This window comes from Tribolium castaneum, chromosome 6, assembly GCF_031307605.1.
Source record: "Tribolium castaneum strain GA2 chromosome 6, icTriCast1.1, whole genome shotgun sequence".
NCBI lineage: Eukaryota > Metazoa > Arthropoda > Insecta > Coleoptera > Tenebrionidae > Tribolium > Tribolium castaneum.
This window is the reverse complement of record NC_087399.1, coordinates 3,849,204-3,868,092: the sequence shown is the minus strand read 5'-3', so window position 1 is coordinate 3,868,092 and position 18,889 is coordinate 3,849,204. Positions and strand designations below refer to the sequence as shown.

Genomic DNA, 18,889 nt, shown 5'->3' with positions numbered 1-18,889 from the left:
ATTGTAGGTTATGTGCGATTGGTAGCCGTGATTTTATTTATTAAACGTCAAAATAGCAGTGAAAATGGCGGCTCTTATCAACCACTCTGTTCGAAGATTTTTGCAAACTTCTGCCCGAAGGGCCGTTCAGGTCCAGGGGCCTTCGGCCGTTTCCGGTGGCCATGAAGGTAGTAAATTGCTGGGATAGTTTTTGCATGAATTCGTTTCGAGGTTAGGGTGGGTTACATAACATGTCCGGGTCGTTTCAGGGGGCTACAAGGTCTGGAGGAATATGACGTTCTTTGTGGCATTTCCAGCCATCGCTCTGTGCGCTGTGAACTGCTACCTGGCCCACTACAGTGGGCACCATGAGAGGCCACCTTTCGTCAAGTACGAGTATTTGAGGATCAGGACTAAGAGGTTCCCGTGGGGCGATGGCAACCACTCCTTGTTCCACAACCCACACACTAATGCTCTCCCTGATGGTTACGAGGATGAACATTAGAGAATAAATTTATAGTTACCAATTGTAATTCTTGCATTCTTAAATTAAATAAAGTAGTGGTTATAACAATTCGTGTTTTATTTGGGGAAAATCAATAACATTCACGTGTTTAAAACATCTATCAAGGAGACACAGGGGTGCTGTTCTCATCGCGTTAGCGTTATTGTGGTGTTGGTCAATAACTTTATTAGATCAATGTTTTGTTGCCGAGTTAATCAAAATGAGTCAAACATCAAGAACTGGCTTAATCGCAAGCCCCACTAAAAAAATATACAGGTCACAAAAAGTAAGTTTTCAGTGCTTTATGCCTAAATTAATTCATAACTAAGGTTTCAACAATTCAACTGCGAGCATTTGCACGCCCTGCACCCTTCGTCCTTAAGCCCTTTGCAGGACTTTACAACCCTTATCCGTACGGTTGTTCCCTTCTTTGCAACCACCCAACGGACAGCGAAGCAAAAGAATTACTAAAAAGAGTGAAAGACTCATGGGTAAAACAATAACCCCTAAAAACAGCCAAAACACACAATCTTTTAGGCCACTGAAGGCAAAAACTTGCTATTGACCGAAGAGATTGAAGCAATCAGAGCTGGATTCGAAAATTTCCAGCCTCTAGAAAAAAACGTAAAACACGTGCAAATAAACGCCCTTGATAGCGTTCCTGAGGAATTATTCAGACGTTACACAGAGACGGACTCGAGGCCTTTAACCCCCGCCCCCACATTAGCAAGCGCCGCAACCAGAGCCTCGGGATCTAGACGCTGTGTCACGCCAGACCCCGCCCCCACCAATCAAATTCGAGAAAAGACACTCCTCATTTTGGACTTGAGGCGGAGCCACAGCCAGGTAACGCCCCCCAAAGGTCAAATAAAACAATATTTAGCGTGGTGCTCCATTTAATTGTTACGAAAGAAATATTCTCATTCGTAATACCTTATATAAAATTGGAAATACTTTACATATATGTTGCGACTTTGTGCATAAAATAAAGCGCACTGTCTTTCATAAAGTAGCGATTAAGTAGGCGGGACGGAAGCAGTCTTTTTGATCAAATCGTAGTTTAAGCCCTCCCACCATTAATACTAATCTCTTCCTCTCCCAATAAAACGGTCGTTTCTGTAAACATTTTTCCTTTGACGCGGGCTTCAAGCTCCTCCCCTGTGTACGACAGGAGGGGCGAAATCTCCACCTCTGCGGAAACCACGCCCCCGGCTTTTTCAATATAAGTCCGATGCAAGGCTAGTAAATCCTGGCGTGCCGTGGAAGGGCAGTCTTTACCGACACTATCCATATTTTTCATTGCACTGAATTCACTTTTACGGGGCACTTCCCACGTCACGAACCGATCACTGAATGGGAAAACGTCGAAAATGAATTTTTCTATTTTAATTCCGTTGGGTTTTTCCGGTGTGACTGTTTGTCCGGTTTCGTCAACGAAAGGAATTTTTTTCTTAGCCACGTGTAACTTCAATTCGTGTTCGAATTCATCGCTGACCCTTTGTAGAAACACAGTTGTGAATAAATGGTTGCAAATGTTGCCAGCACTATAAACCAGATTCCCCTCCTCGTCACGCAAATGCGCCTTTTCTTCCGAAATTTCGCTGTATTCAACGACTTGGAACCGCCCTTTGATTTGGCACACCACGCCCACCGCTTCCGTTGGTCCCGCCTTTTTGACCACTTTGGCCGCGCAATCCCCACCCTTTTCAATAAAGTAGCCAATGAAAACCGGGTCGGCGACTTTGGTGAGGATGTTATCGACGCTGTGGGCGTGAATGTACTTCACGCCACGCCTCCGCATGTCGTCTAAAACACCGTTCACGTGCAACGCACGGTATATCCCGCCGTTTCCGTCCGGGGCTAAGGCAACTAGATTCGGGGCCTCTAGGATTATCTTCCCGTCGAAATCGAAACAGGGCAGTAGGCCCTGCTTGAACAAAACGACGTTTTGGGGGTCAAGGCCGAAGAAATTGTGCGATTTGAGGAATGTTTCAGTCATTTTATCAGTGGGGCCACTTGTCATGATATACCAAGTGACTTTGCCACCCTTCCCTGTGTGTTTCTTAGCCAAGTGTTGGACCCGTCTGATGCGTTCGGCCTGGATTTGGAAGATGGTTTTCCCGGAGGGCAAGCCGACCGAGTACATGCCCTTGGGGTACGTGACCCCCAGCCGGGTGCCTTGCCCCCCTGCCAGAAGCAGGACACCCACTTCACCGGCGCCGATCGCCTCCAACCCCCGTATTCTGTACCTTTCGAGCGTTTCACCGTCACAACCCTCCTCCGACTCGAACTGCGAATGCGGAATCGGCTTCATGTCTTCGGTGTCCGGAGCCACGTCAAGACAATTCTTCGCTCGTTCAAACAACCTGGCACTGGCGTCCAAATCCAAACCTTGCAAGTGTTGCAAGAAATTCTTTTTTTCCTCATCACTAAACTTGTAAAAAAACTGCAATAAGTGGCTCTGGTCCAGTTGTCTCAGTTTTCTTTCAATTTCATCGAAATTTGCCATCGTGTCACTGGGATTATTTCAAATAAAAGATAGCTGTCAAATTACTGTCAAACAAACGTCACAAACATGTGATTTTGACAGGAGACGCTGTCATGGCACGGGAGCTCTTCCTTGCAAGAACCGCCGATTATACGCATACAGCGCGTCCCCACACGGATTGGGAGCTTCGACGAAAGCGCCTCACCTAAAGCCAAGTCCCCGACCCACCTATTGACCCACCCGAACGCGTCAAGGTCATCGACCCCGAGCTCGGTCAAGGCCCTCAAAAAGAAAAACAAGGAAGTGGAGGAGCCCCCCATTAAGGAGAAACAAGAGGAAAAGAAGTCGGACGATGAAGAGGAGGCAGAGGACGAGTTTATCAAGCGCAGAGGGAAGAAAAGGCGCAAGAAGCGGGAAGGCTCTGGGGCACCGGCTTTCCAGACCTCAGTGGACCCGGAAACACAGGTGCGAGATAATTCATTAAACTAAAAGTGTAATAAAAAATTAGGTCGCTACGATTGGTCCCGACTCACACAACCCCAGTGCTCGCCCTTCTCTAGTCCCAGCTACTCCCGAAGAAACTCTAGAGGTTCCCGAATCGGGGAAAAGGTCCGCCAGGCCCTCAAAATGCTGGGATATTGACTCGTTCCTAGACGTCGAAATTTTGAAACAATTAAGGCGCGAGTTGGACGAGGAAGTTATTGATAATGAATTCAACCAGAAAGTAATAAAATAATCAGAGTTACGTAAGTAACGTGTTTACGTAATTTTGTAGCGACGAACGGCTCTACAAGAAGCGTTAAAAACCATCCCGAAGGACAAAATAAATTGCGAGGCCTTGATTAAGGTCCAAAACGAATTAAAATTGCCTCCTGTTAACACAGAACTTTGGCTGTCTCTACCGCGGGTTTTTTCGCGCTCTAGTGCCCGCTTTGAGCTGCCTCTGGACAGCAGAACGCTGGAAACCATGACACCGCTACAGTACATCCAAAACAATGTCAGTATCACGAGCCCTAGGAAACTGTTGTATAATTGCATTTTCAACAAGTTCAAAATCGACGAGCTTGAGGCGACCAGTGAAAGAAAGATTCGAGGAAAAGTACGTTTTTATTCAACTGTTACAAGCTTAATTATTGTACTGTAGGACATCCAGAGTGCGCTGAATTTGATGATGGGTAAAGCAATGACGCAGAAACAAGCGACGTACATTCGCGATTTGATTGGCTGGAGGGACGATGACGTCATGGATTTTAAAACGTTTTGCGGTTTGTGCGCCCTCTGTGAACGCCTATTGGCTCCTGAGTACTGTGCGCAGTTGCCAGACCGCAAGAGCGATCCTTGTCACGAAGTAATATCGCGTTGTTTTGTTTCGAGTAGTGTTTGCTTGTTTCAGATTGAAACCGCCGATTTTGAAGCGCTAACAAGGAAATTACATGGGAAAAAGGTGGACAAGAACTTGGTGGAGATCCTGCAAGGGATTAAGACTCGCTAGGATTTTTATTAACTTTTGAGTCTATAAACGTGACTTTAATGCAATATGTACAACATTGACATCTAATAACTTAAAACTAACTTAAAGAGGTAATCAATATCTAGCTTTTGTTTTAATTAAATAATCACTATACATCCACAATTACGCCGACCGAGGAGTCGGCACCGAGTTATTTTTCTTCTATCTGTGATACATGTTCCAATCTACTAAGTTATTTAGAATACCGTACTTTCAGTTTGTATTGAATTTTTCAATAGTACACATTCATCCATCGTAAATGAAATTGAAAAGTACTAACTCCCGTCCATGGTCCCACACAAATTTCCCAACAATTTCCTTGCTATCACTAAGAAATAAAATAATTACACTGAGATCTCAATTCCCGACACAGTTACTGAAGCGCCCTCTGTGTTCGTAATACCTCACTGTCACTAACATGTGTCAAAAATCGCAATGATTGTCGCTTCGTGGTCGCTTCAAGTCAGTGCAAGTTCACACAACAGCTGGGCTTTTGCCGAACCAAGGGCTCGCAGTTCGGGCAAAAGCTGGAAGATTACATAACTAACACTTACAAAGACTACGCTACGCTTGCACTGACTTATCCTTCAGTTCGAAACTGTCGAGAAGTTTGCATAAAAACCCAACAATACTGATTTGTTTGTCGTAAAAAGTGCTAAAAAATTATAAAAATTACAAAAGAGTGTCGCTGGGGCGCCGTGGATTTAAGTATGCGGCCGAGTGTGGAGCTGAAATCGGCGCCCTCTCGCGGCCAACTTTTATTACTAGACACGAAAACAACATTGCTGTCCTAAACATTGATGCTAGTGATTGTTCATCTCATTCCGATCGGAGTACCGCGCGGTCCGCAGGCTTGCCAACCGTTTATTAGCTATTTGGCACTGTTTATTGAATTCCGCGACTGCCAACCGGCGCGGTACCCTGATGGTGGCGGCAAGACCGACGAAACCTTTGCCATCTGGTTGAAGTTAAAAAAATCCGGATACAATGGCACAAACATCTAAATCACACGCTATACAAAAATGTACATGTTTTTCCACGCACAATTCAGGGCGCATCAGTCGTTTTTAAAATATGACCGGAGATTCGCGCTGTAGGCAGTGAAGTATTTTAAAAAGGACTGACGCTGCTCGACGACAGTTAACCTAGTAAAGGCCTAGCGCATATGAAAATAAAAATCATCAAAAAACACCTTTTTACACTTGAAGTTCCGCTCAAAAGAATCGAAGCATTTTGACATTGAGATGGAAGAAAATTCTTCTACATTTACGAGATGGAATCTCTCAACTGAACGTGACATACACTAGTTCACATGAAACTAAACCGAATTATTTACAAAAATGTACAAAATATTTGATTACTTCACGAAATTATAGAGTGCAGAACAAATCACAACTTAGTCCACACCACACAAAGGGTGTTTCACGTTTTATGTACTAGGTGAACTTAACTGTAATAAGAAACAAGCAAGTATTTACAGATAGTGCAGCTGGCATACAAGCTATTCTAGTGACTTATTAGCTTGGTGTTGGTACCAGTGAGACGAACATCTCTGTTCAGGAATATACAGTGTCGTTAAAAAAATCTGTAAAGCGCGACTACCCCGAGCTTGAACAAATTTTTCCAACTGAATAAATAAAAAGCAGAATCAAAAATAATAACGAAACTGTCCTGAAAATGCGCTTGAACAGCCCTCAAAAATGGTTTTGATTGTATTTTGTTATCCTGTGCTTGACTAGATTTGTGAAAATCGAGTGGAATGTGCGCTCCTTTTTTTCGCCACATTCCCAGAACAGCCTCAATAAATATATTCAAAAAAGGTGATAAACTACCGTTATAACAAGTACCTGCTCAAAGCAAAATCTAGTGGCATAAATAATATAAATAACAATAATACAATACACTTTGTCATGAATTTAAGTTATTACAAGACCGCAACGCATCTCAATATATAAATGTTGCGTCGATAAATAATCGGTTATTCCTCTTAACTGTATATTAAAACATAAAAAACCTAACAAATAAAATAGGGAGCAACAACAATAGTGCCTAAGACATTGCAAGAAACGATAAATCTTCGCGAAATGCTTGTAGCCCGCATCGGCTATTTCATTGCAGGACAAGGTTTGATCCTCCACAAATTTAGTTACCGTTTGTGTTACGATGTGCCGCTATTATCGCATTTTTATTGTTCGAGTCCGTCCCGTAGATCTTGCCGGCTTTCTTCGCCATCGACCCCAACAGCTCCTGAGACAACTTGTGAGCAGACTTCAGGGACGTAAGCCACTCTTTTAGGCCTATTTCGTCCTACAACAGAACATCCACGCTGAAATGTAACTGCGGTCGCTTTGAACGCGTCAAAAGTACGAGTTGATTAATTGCACGAAACAGGCGCATATCTCCTTCCTCTCATGTCATAATTGATTTAGTGATTTGTGCCGAAATAACTCGAGCAATTACAATTTGCAAAACACGCTAAAACGGTTCCTTTGTTCTTTGTTTATCCAATTCCCGGTTAAAAATATTATTTTTTAATTACTAGTGAAACGTACACACGGGCGATGAAAAGATGAATCGCGAATTACAATAAAAACACCGCAAATTGTACGTAAACAAACCGTCCATCGTTTATACATTTACAAGCTAAGTTCGGCGGAATGTTATCAAAGGTCGTGATCTGTTGTTTCATTCATCACAATGCCCGAATTTCGGGGTAAAGATAATATTAATTTAGCCACAAATCAAACTGCACCGTATCATACGTTTATTGTAACGAATTTGTTTAAAAACGCACTCGTAGTCAAATTCGAAACGAGGTTTATGTAAATGTTGACTCTGTTTTTCTGTTTTAATTTTCCTGTAATTTGCTTCGCTATTACCGAAATTGGATAAATGTAGCGTCACGAATAAATTAAATTGGAAAAACGTGGGTGTGTAATTGTTTATTACGAATTTACGGCCGTTTTCAAGTTAATTAAGTAAATATTAAACAATGGATATAATTAAATTATCAAATTTATGTAACAGAAGGTGTTAAAAGCCGAACTCATCGAATGTTCGAAAAATAATTTTAATTAAATGCCGAACAAACGAAATTGCCCACTCACAGCCACTCCGTGATTACGGACGGGACATAATTTTGTCATTCATTTTTTAAATAAATAAATAAATAAATAATAATAAACAGCCTTTTATTTTGCCCTTATTTCTAACAGGCACCTGCCCAATTAAAGGAAACCAAACGCAGACACTCAATTCATTTTTAAAGTGATTTGAGTGTGAAATAAGTAAAAAAAACTGTGAATATTCTCAAAAGAATAAAAACACACAATAGGTGATTAATCTTTTTCAAAATAATAGAAAGATAGTGAACGATTTTTTCATAAAACGTATGATAAAAATTAAAGTAAGTGAGATTACGGACGGGACACAAAAAATTATGCTATAACAATAACAGATTTGAAGATAGAAATATGGTGTCGCGAACTTTTTTGTAGAAAATTTTCCGATTTTCGCGAACTCTAATAGTTTCGCTGTAATCGGGGGTTAAAAATTAAAAAAAAAGTGAAAATGACAACCTTTTTTTGAGTTTTTCTCGGAAACTGTAAGACTTGGGGCAACAAACAAAAAATCATCGGATAGCGTTTAATTTTCTCTATTTCTTGGATTAAACCCGGAGCCGCTCCGGGCCACGGTTCAGGCTACAGAGGCGATTAAAGTTTTATACAGAAAAAAATCATAAAAAAAACTAAAAGTATTAGAGCAATGCGGTTTGTTCCATTGAATTCAGCGGCTCATTTTCTGTATTATACCAACTTTCAACGAGATCTGACATTTTAAAATTTTTTGCTAAAAATTAACATAGGCAATTTCTATAGTGGAAAATTTTCTTCAACAAAAAAATTCATAACTCAAAAACTAAAAGTCGTAGAGCCATGCGGTTTGTTCCATTGAATTCAGCGGCTTATTTTCTGTATTATGCTAACTTTTAACGAGATATAAACTTTTAAAGTTTTTTGCTAAAAATTAAGATAGGCATTTTCTATAGTGGAAAATTTTCTTCAACAAAAAAATTCATAACTCAAAAACTAAAAGTCGTAGAGCAATGCGGTTTGTTCCATTGAATTCAGCGGCTTATTTTCTGTATTATGCTAACTTTTAACGAGATATAAACTTTTAAAGTTTTTTGCTAAAAATTAAGATAGGCATTTTCTATAGTGGAAAATTTTCTTCAACAAAAAAATTCATAACTCAAAAACTAAAAGTCGTAGAGCAATGCGGTTTGTTCCATTGAATTCAGCGGCTCATTTTCTGTATTATACCAACTTTCAACGAGATCTGACATTTTAAAATTTTTTGCTAAAAATTAACATAGGCATTTTCTATAGTGGAAAATTTTATTCAACAAAAAAATTCATAACTCAAAAACTAAAAGTCGTAGAGCAATGCGGTTTGTTCCATTGAATTCAGCGGCTTATTTTCTGTATTATGCTAACTTTTAACGAGATATAAACTTTTAAAGTTTTTTGCTAAAAATTAAGATAGGCATTTTCTATAGTGGAAAATTTTCTTCAACAAAAAAATTCATAACTCAAAAACTAAAAGTCGTAGAGCAATGCGGTTTGTTCCATTGAATTCAGCGGCTCATTTTCTGTATTATACCAACTTTTAACGAGATCTGACATTTTAAAATTTTTTGCTAAAAATTAACATAGGCAATTTCTATAGTGGAAAATGTTATTCAACAAAAAAATTCATAACACAAAAACTAAAAGTCGTAGAGCAATGCGGTTTGTTCCATTGAATTCAGCGGCTCATTTTCTGTATTATACCAACTTTTAACGAGATCTGACATTTTAAAATTTTTTGCTAAAAATTAACATAGGCAATTTCTATAGTGGAAAATTTTCTTTAACAAAAAAATTCATAATTCAAAAACTAAAAGTCGTAGAGCAATGCGGTTTGTTCCATTGAATTCAGCGGCTCATTTTCTGTATTATAACAACTTTCAACAAGATCTGACATTTTAAAATTTTTTGCTAAAAATTAACATAGGCAATTTCTATAGAGGAAAATTTTCTTCAACAAAAAAATTCATAACTCAAAAACTAAAAGTCGTAGAGCAATGCGGTTTGTTCCATTGAATTCAGCGGCTTATTTTCTGTGTTATGCTAATTTTTAACGAGATATAAACTTTTAAAGTTTTTTGCTAAAAATTAAGATAGGCATTTTCTATAGTGGAAAATTTTCTTCAACAAAAAAATTCATAACTCAAAAACTAAAAGTCGTAGAGCAATGCGGTTTGTTCCATTGAATTCAGCGGCTTATTTTCTGTATTATGCTAACTTTTAACGAGATATAAACTTTTAAAGTTTTTTGCTAAAAATTAAGATAGGCATTTTCTATAGTGGAAAATTTTCTTCAACAAAAAAAATTCATAACTCAAAAACTAAAAGTCGTAGAGCAATGCGGTTTGTTCCATTGAATTCAGCGGCTCATTTTCTGTATTATACCAACTTTTAACGAGATCTGACATTTTAAAATTTTTTGCTAAAAATTAACATAGGCAATTTCTATAGTGGAAAATGTTATTCAACAAAAAAATTCATAACACAAAAACTAAAAGTCGTAGAGCCATGCGGTTTGTTCCATTGAATTCAGCGGCTCATTTTCTGTATTATACCAACTTTCAACGAGATCTGACATTTTAAAATTTTTTGCTAAAAATTAACATAGGCAATTTCTATAGAGGAAAATTTTCTTCAACAAAAAAATTCATAACTCAAAAACTAAAAGTCGTAGAGCAATGCGGTTTGTTCCATTGAATTCAGCGGCTCATTTTCTGTATTATAACAACTTTCAACAAGATCTGACATTTTAAAATTTTTTGCTAAAAATTAACATAGGCAATTTCTATAGAGGAAAATTTTCTTCAACAAAAAAATTCATAACTCAAAAACTAAAAGTCGTAGAGCAATGCGGTTTGTTCCATTGAATTCAGCGGCTCATTTTCTGTATTATACCAACTTTCAACGAGATCTGACATTTTAAAATTTTTTGCTAAAAATTAACATAGGCAATTTCTATAGTGGAAAATGTTATTCAACAAAAAAATTCATAACACAAAAACTAAAAGTCGTAGAGCAATGCGGTTTGTTCCATTGAATTCAGCGGCTCATTTTCTGTATTATACCAACTTTTAACGAGATCTGACATTTTAAAATTTTTTGCTAAAAATTAACATAGGCAATTTCTATAGTGGAAAATTTTCTTTAACAAAAAAATTCATAATTCAAAAACTAAAAGTCGTAGAGCAATGCGGTTTGTTCCATTGAATTCAGCGGCTCATTTTCTGTATTATAACAACTTTCAACAAGATCTGACATTTTAAAATTTTTTGCTAAAAATTAACATAGGCAATTTCTATAGAGGAAAATTTTCTTCAACAAAAAAATTCATAACTCAAAAACTAAAAGTCGTAGAGCAATGCGGTTTGTTCCATTGAATTCAGCGGCTTATTTTCTGTGTTATGCTAATTTTTAACGAGATATAAACTTTTAAAGTTTTTTGCTAAAAATTAAGATAGGCATTTTCTATAGTGGAAAATTTTCTTCAACAAAAAAATTCATAACTCAAAAACCAAAAGTCGTAGAGCCATGCGGTTTGTTCCATTGAATTCAGCGGCTTATTTTCTGTATTATGCCAACTTTTAACGAGATATAAACTTTTAAAGTTTTTTGCTAAAAATTAAGATAGGCATTTTCTATAGTGGAAAATTTTCTTTAACAAAAAAATTCATAATTCAAAAACTAAAAGTCGTAGAGCAATGCGGTTTGTTCCATTGAATTCAGCGGCTCATTTTCTGTATTATAACAACTTTCAACAAGATCTGACATTTTAAAATTTTTTGCTAAAAATTAACATAGGCAATTTCTATAGAGGAAAATTTTCTTCAACAAAAAAATTCATAACTCAAAAACTAAAAGTCGTAGAGCAATGCGGTTTGTTCCATTGAATTCAGCGGCTCATTTTCTGTATTATACCAACTTTCAACAAGATCTGACATTTTAAAATTTTTTGCTAAAAATTAACATAGGCAATTTCTATAGAGGAAAATTTTCTTCAACAAAAAAATTCATAACTCAAAAATTAAAAGTCGTAGAGCAATGCGGTTTGTTCCATTGAATTCAGCGGCTCATTTTCTGTATTATAACAACTTTCAACAAGATCTGACATTTTAAAATTTTTTGCTAAAAATTAACATAGGCAATTTCTATAGAGGAAAATTTTCTTCAACAAAAAAATTCATAACTCAAAAACTAAAAGTCGTAGAGCAATGCGGTTTGTTCCATTGAATTCAGCGGCTCATTTTCTGTATTATACCAACTTTCAACAAGATCTGACATTTTAAAATTTTTTGCTAAAAATTAACATAGGCAATTTCTATAGAGGAAAATTTTCTTCAACAAAAAAATTCATAACTCAAAAATTAAAAGTCGTAGAGCAATGCGGTTTGTTCCATTGAATTCAGCGGCTTATTTTCTGTGTTATGCTAATTTTTAACGAGATATAAACTTTTAAAGTTTTTTGCTAAAAATTAAGATAGGCATTTTCTATAGTGGAAAATTTTCTTCAACAAAAAAATTCATAACTCAAAAACTAAAAGTCGTAGAGCAATGCGGTTTGTTCCATTGAATTCAGCGGCTTATTTTCTGTATTATGCTAACTTTTAACGAGATATAAACTTTTAAAGTTTTTTGCTAAAAATTAAGATAGGCATTTTCTATAGTGGAAAATTTTCTTCAACAAAAAAATTCATAACTCAAAAACTAAAAGTCGTAGAGCAATGCGGTTTGTTCCATTGAATTCAGCGGCTCATTTTCTGTATTATACCAACTTTCAACGAGATCTGACATTTTAAAATTTTTTGCTAAAAATTAACATAGGCAATTTCTATAGTGGAAAATGTTATTCAACAAAAAAATTCATAACACAAAAACTAAAAGTCGTAGAGCAATGCGGTTTGTTCCATTGAATTCAGCGGCTTATTTTCTGTGTTATGCTAATTTTTAACGAGATATAAACTTTTAAAGTTTTTTGCTAAAAATTAAGATAGGCATTTTCTATAGTGGAAAATTTTCTTCAACAAAAAAATTCATAACTCAAAAACTAAAAGTCGTAGAGCAATGCGGTTTGTTCCATTGAATTCAGCGGCTTATTTTCTGTATTATGCTAACTTTTAACGAGATATAAACTTTTAAAGTTTTTTGCTAAAAATTAAGATAGGCATTTTCTATAGTGGAAAATTTTCTTCAACAAAAAAATTCATAACTCAAAAACTAAAAGTCGTAGAGCAATGCGGTTTGTTCCATTGAATTCAGCGGCTTATTTTCTGTATTATGCTAACTTTTAACGAGATATAAACTTTTAAAGTTTTTTGCTAAAAATTAAGATAGGCATTTTCTATAGTGGAAAATTTTCTTCAACAAAAAAATTCATAACTCAAAAACTAAAAGTCGTAGAGCAATGCGGTTTGTTCCATTGAATTCAGCGGCTCATTTTCTGTATTATACCAACTTTCAACGAGATCTGACATTTTAAAATTTTTTGCTAAAAATTAAGATAGGCATTTTCTATAGTGGAAAATTTTCTTCAACAAAAAAATTCATAACTCAAAAACCAAAAGTCGTAGAGCCATGCGGTTTGTTCCATTGAATTCAGCGGCTTATTTTCTGTATTATGCCAACTTTTAACGAGATATAAACTTTTAAAGTTTTTTGCTAAAAATTAAGATAGGCATTTTCTATAGTGGAAAATTTTCTTTAACAAAAAAATTCATAATTCAAAAACTAAAAGTCGTAGAGCAATGCGGTTTGTTCCATTGAATTCAGCGGCTCATTTTCTGTATTATAACAACTTTCAACAAGATCTGACATTTTAAAATTTTTTGCTAAAAATTAACATAGGCAATTTCTATAGAGGAAAATTTTCTTCAACAAAAAAATTCATAACTCAAAAACTAAAAGTCGTAGAGCAATGCGGTTTGTTCCATTGAATTCAGCGGCTCATTTTCTGTATTATACCAACTTTCAACAAGATCTGACATTTTAAAATTTTTTGCTAAAAATTAACATAGGCAATTTCTATAGAGGAAAATTTTCTTCAACAAAAAAATTCATAACTCAAAAATTAAAAGTCGTAGAGCAATGCGGTTTGTTCCATTGAATTCAGCGGCTCATTTTCTGTATTATAACAACTTTCAACAAGATCTGACATTTTAAAATTTTTTGCTAAAAATTAACATAGGCAATTTCTATAGAGGAAAATTTTCTTCAACAAAAAAATTCATAACTCAAAAACTAAAAGTCGTAGAGCAATGCGGTTTGTTCCATTGAATTCAGCGGCTCATTTTCTGTATTATACCAACTTTCAACAAGATCTGACATTTTAAAATTTTTTGCTAAAAATTAACATAGGCAATTTCTATAGAGGAAAATTTTCTTCAACAAAAAAATTCATAACTCAAAAATTAAAAGTCGTAGAGCAATGCGGTTTGTTCCATTGAATTCAGCGGCTTATTTTCTGTGTTATGCTAATTTTTAACGAGATATAAACTTTTAAAGTTTTTTGCTAAAAATTAAGATAGGCATTTTCTATAGTGGAAAATTTTCTTCAACAAAAAAATTCATAACTCAAAAACTAAAAGTCGTAGAGCAATGCGGTTTGTTCCATTGAATTCAGCGGCTCATTTTCTGTATTATACCAACTTTCAACGAGATCTGACATTTTAAAATTTTTTGCTAAAAATTAATATAGGCAATTTTTATAGTGGAAAATTTTATTCAACAAAAAAATTCATAACTCAAAAACTAAAAGTCGTAGAGCAATGCGGTTTGTTCCATTGAATTCAGCGGCTCATTTTCTGTATTATACCAACTTTCAACGAGATCTGACATTTTAAAATTTTTTGCTAAAAATTAATATAGGCAATTTCTATAGTGGAAAATTTAATTCAACAAAAAAATTCATAACTCAAAAACTAAAAGTCGTAGAGCAATGCGGTTTGTTCCATTGAATTCAGCGGCTCATTTTCTGTATTATACCAACTTTCAACGAGATCTGACATTTTAAAATTTTTTGCTAAAAATTAACATAGGCAATTTCTATAGTGGAAAATTTTCTTCAACAAAAAAATTCATAACTCAAAAACCAAAAGTCGTAGAGCCATGCGGTTTGTTCCATTGAATTCAGCGGCTCATTTTCTGTATTATACCAACTTTCAACGAGATCTGACATTTTAAAATTTTTTGCTAAAAATTAACATAGGCAATTTCTATAGTGGAAAATTTTCTTCAACAAAAAAATTCATAACTCAAAAACTAAAAGTCGTAGAGCAATGCGGTTTGTTCCATTGAATTCAGCGGCTCATTTTCTGTATTATACCAACTTTCAACGAGATCTGACATTTTAAAATTTTTTGCTAAAAATTAACATAGGCAATTTCTATAGTGGAAAATGTTATTCAACAAAAAAATTCATAACACAAAAACTAAAAGTCGTAGAGCAATGCGGTTTGTTCCATTGAATTCAGCGGCTTATTTTCTGTGTTATGCTAATTTTTAACGAGATATAAACTTTTAAAGTTTTTTGCTAAAAATTAAGATAGGCATTTTCTATAGTGGAAAATTTTCTTCAACAAAAAAATTCATAACTCAAAAACTAAAAGTCGTAGAGCAATGCGGTTTGTTCCATTGAATTCAGCGGCTTATTTTCTGTATTATGCTAACTTTTAACGAGATATAAACTTTTAAAGTTTTTTGCTAAAAATTAAGATAGGCATTTTCTATAGTGGAAAATTTTCTTCAACAAAAAAATTCATAACTCAAAAACTAAAAGTCGTAGAGCAATGCGGTTTGTTCCATTGAATTCAGCGGCTTATTTTCTGTATTATGCTAACTTTTAACGAGATATAAACTTTTAAAGTTTTTTGCTAAAAATTAAGATAGGCATTTTCTATAGTGGAAAATTTTCTTCAACAAAAAAATTCATAACTCAAAAACTAAAAGTCGTAGAGCAATGCGGTTTGTTCCATTGAATTCAGCGGCTCATTTTCTGTATTATACCAACTTTCAACGAGATCTGACATTTTAAAATTTTTTGCTAAAAATTAATATAGGCAATTTTTATAGTGGAAAATTTTATTCAACAAAAAAATTCATAACTCAAAAACTAAAAGTCGTAGAGCAATGCGGTTTGTTCCATTGAATTCAGCGGCTCATTTTCTGTATTATACCAACTTTCAACGAGATCTGACATTTTAAAATTTTTTGCTAAAAATTAAGATAGGCATTTTCTATAGTGGAAAATTTTCTTCAACAAAAAAATTCATAACTCAAAAACCAAAAGTCGTAGAGCCATGCGGTTTGTTCCATTGAATTCAGCGGCTTATTTTCTGTATTATGCCAACTTTTAACGAGATATAAACTTTTAAAGTTTTTTGCTAAAAATTAAGATAGGCATTTTCTATAGTGGAAAATTTTCTTTAACAAAAAAATTCATAATTCAAAAACTAAAAGTCGTAGAGCAATGCGGTTTGTTCCATTGAATTCAGCGGCTCATTTTCTGTATTATAACAACTTTCAACAAGATCTGACATTTTAAAATTTTTTGCTAAAAATTAACATAGGCAATTTCTATAGAGGAAAATTTTCTTCAACAAAAAAATTCATAACTCAAAAACTAAAAGTCGTAGAGCAATGCGGTTTGTTCCATTGAATTCAGCGGCTCATTTTCTGTATTATACCAACTTTCAACAAGATCTGACATTTTAAAATTTTTTGCTAAAAATTAACATAGGCAATTTCTATAGAGGAAAATTTTCTTCAACAAAAAAATTCATAACTCAAAAATTAAAAGTCGTAGAGCAATGCGGTTTGTTCCATTGAATTCAGCGGCTCATTTTCTGTATTATAACAACTTTCAACAAGATCTGACATTTTAAAATTTTTTGCTAAAAATTAACATAGGCAATTTCTATAGAGGAAAATTTTCTTCAACAAAAAAATTCATAACTCAAAAACTAAAAGTCGTAGAGCAATGCGGTTTGTTCCATTGAATTCAGCGGCTCATTTTCTGTATTATACCAACTTTCAACAAGATCTGACATTTTAAAATTTTTTGCTAAAAATTAACATAGGCAATTTCTATAGAGGAAAATTTTCTTCAACAAAAAAATTCATAACTCAAAAATTAAAAGTCGTAGAGCAATGCGGTTTGTTCCATTGAATTCAGCGGCTTATTTTCTGTGTTATGCTAATTTTTAACGAGATATAAACTTTTAAAGTTTTTTGCTAAAAATTAAGATAGGCATTTTCTATAGTGGAAAATTTTCTTCAACAAAAAAATTCATAACTCAAAAACTAAAAGTCGTAGAGCAATGCGGTTTGTTCCATTGAATTCAGCGGCTTATTTTCTGTATTATGCTAACTTTTAACGAGATATAAACTTTTAAAGTTTTTTGCTAAAAATTAAGATAGGCATTTTCTATAGTGGAAAATTTTCTTCAACAAAAAAATTCATAACTCAAAAACTAAAAGTCGTAGAGCAATGCGGTTTGTTCCATTGAATTCAGCGGCTCATTTTCTGTATTATACCAACTTTCAACGAGATCTGACATTTTAAAATTTTTTGCTAAAAATTAATATAGGCAATTTTTATAGTGGAAAATTTTATTCAACAAAAAAATTCATAACTCAAAAACTAAAAGTCGTAGAGCAATGCGGTTTGTTCCATTGAATTCAGCGGCTCATTTTCTGTATTATACCAACTTTCAACGAGATCTGACATTTTAAAATTTTTTGCTAAAAATTAATATAGGCAATTTCTATAGTGGAAAATTTAATTCAACAAAAAAATTCATAACTCAAAAACTAAAAGTCGTAGAGCAATGCGGTTTGTTCCATTGAATTCAGCGGCTCATTTTCTGTATTATACCAACTTTCAACGAGATCTGACATTTTAAAATTTTTTGCTAAAAATTAACATAGGCAATTTCTATAGTGGAAAATTTTCTTCAACAAAAAAATTCATAACTCAAAAACCAAAAGTCGTAGAGCCATGCGGTTTGTTCCATTGAATTCAGCGGCTCATTTTCTGTATTATACCAACTTTCAACGAGATCTGACATTTTAAAATTTTTTGCTAAAAATTAACATAGGCAATTTCTATAGTGGAAAATTTTCTTCAACAAAAAAATTCATAACTCAAAAACTAAAAGTCGTAGAGCAATGCGGTTTGTTCCATTGAATTCAGCGGCTCATTTTCTGTATTATACCAACTTTCAACGAGATCTGACATTTTAAAATTTTTTGCTAAAAATTAACATAGGCAATTTCTATAGTGGAAAATTTTCTTCAACAAAAAAATTCATAACTCAAAAACCAAAAGTCGTAGAGCAATGCGGTTTGTTCCATTGAATTCAGCGGCTCATTTTCTGTATTATACCAACTTTCAACGAGATCTGACATTTTAAAATTTTTTGCTAAAAATTAACATAGGCAATTTCTATAGTGGAAAATGTTATTCAACAAAAAAATTCATAACACAAAAACTAAAAGTCGTAGAGCAATGCGGTTTGTTCCATTGAATTCAGCGGCTTATTTTCTGTGTTATGCTAATTTTTAACGAGATATAAACTTTTAAATTTTTTTGCTAAAAATTAAGATAGGCATTTTCTATAGTGGAAAATTTTCTTCAACAAAAAAATTCATAACTCAAAAACTAAAAGTCGTAGAGCAATGCGGTTTGTTCCATTGAATTCAGCGGCTTATTTTCTGTATTATGCTAACTTTTAACGAGATATAAACTTTTAAAGTTTTTTGCTAAAAATTAAGATAGGCATTTTCTATAGTGGAAAATTTTCTTCAACAAAAAAATTCATAACTCAAAAACTAAAAGTCGTAGAGCAATGCGGTTTGTTCCATTGAATTCAGCGGCTTATTTTCTGTATTATGCTAACTTTTAACGAGATATAAACTTTTAAAGTTTTTTGCTAAAAATTAAGATAGGCATTTTCTATAGTGGAAAATTTTCTTCAACAAAAAAATTCATAACTCAAAAACTAAAAGTCGTAGAGCAATGCGGTTTGTTCCATTGAATTCAGCGGCTCATTTTCTGTATTATACCAACTTTCAACGAGATCTGACATTTTAAAATTTTTTGCTAAAAATTAATATAGGCAATTTTTATAGTGGAAAATTTTATTCAACAAAAAAATTCATAACTCAAAAACTAAAAGTCGTAGAGCAATGCGGTTTGTTCCATTGAATTCAGCGGCTCATTTTCTGTATTATACCAACTTTCAACGAGATCTGACATTTTAAAATTTTTTGCTAAAAATTAATATAGG

At 34.3% G+C, this 18,889-nt stretch overlaps 4 protein-coding genes across 5 annotated transcripts in view; 2 read left to right on the top strand and 2 right to left on the bottom strand.

Annotated features, from left to right (window-relative positions):
• The first annotated feature begins 32 nt into the window (after nt 1-32).
• On the top strand, nt 33-553 carry LOC662858 (cytochrome c oxidase subunit 6A2, mitochondrial). The gene is made up of 2 exons (XM_968934.5): nt 33-167; nt 249-553. The coding sequence occupies exons 1-2, from the start codon at nt 65-67 to the stop codon at nt 482-484; spliced, it is 339 nt and encodes a 112-aa protein (XP_974027.1). The 5' UTR covers nt 33-64; the 3' UTR covers nt 485-553.
• A 58-nt stretch (nt 554-611) lies between these two features.
• Nucleotides 612-4,567, top strand: LOC103314071 (uncharacterized protein). 2 transcript variants are annotated; one of them, XM_008198945.3, is made up of 8 exons: nt 612-770; nt 814-975; nt 1,022-1,330; nt 3,075-3,437; nt 3,481-3,696; nt 3,748-4,071; nt 4,117-4,320; nt 4,366-4,567. In XM_008198945.3, exons 1-8 carry the CDS (start codon nt 705-707, stop codon nt 4,462-4,464), a joined length of 1,743 nt encoding a protein of 580 aa, XP_008197167.1. In that variant the 5' UTR covers nt 612-704; the 3' UTR covers nt 4,465-4,567. The 2 variants fall into 2 exon arrangements, with proteins under 2 accessions (XP_008197167.1, XP_015838147.1); XM_015982661.2 differs by having other exon boundaries at nt 614-770; nt 4,117-4,567.
• Nucleotides 1,545-2,999, bottom strand: LOC662916 (UDP-N-acetylglucosamine pyrophosphorylase 2). Its single transcript, NM_001171063.1, is given in 1 exon segment — nt 1,545-2,999. A coding segment is annotated over 1 exon segment (1,449 nt). The 5' UTR covers nt 2,994-2,999.
• A 1,563-nt stretch (nt 4,568-6,130) lies between the features above and the next one.
• Nucleotides 6,131-18,889, bottom strand: part of LOC654946 (G protein-coupled receptor kinase 1) — a 62,297-nt gene continuing 49,538 nt past the window's right edge. The window contains exon 13 of the mRNA XM_015982659.2: nt 6,131-6,789. Within this exon, the coding sequence (XP_015838145.1) occupies nt 6,625-6,789 (165 nt within the window). The 3' untranslated portion in view covers nt 6,131-6,624. The remainder of the gene's footprint in view (nt 6,790-18,889) is intronic.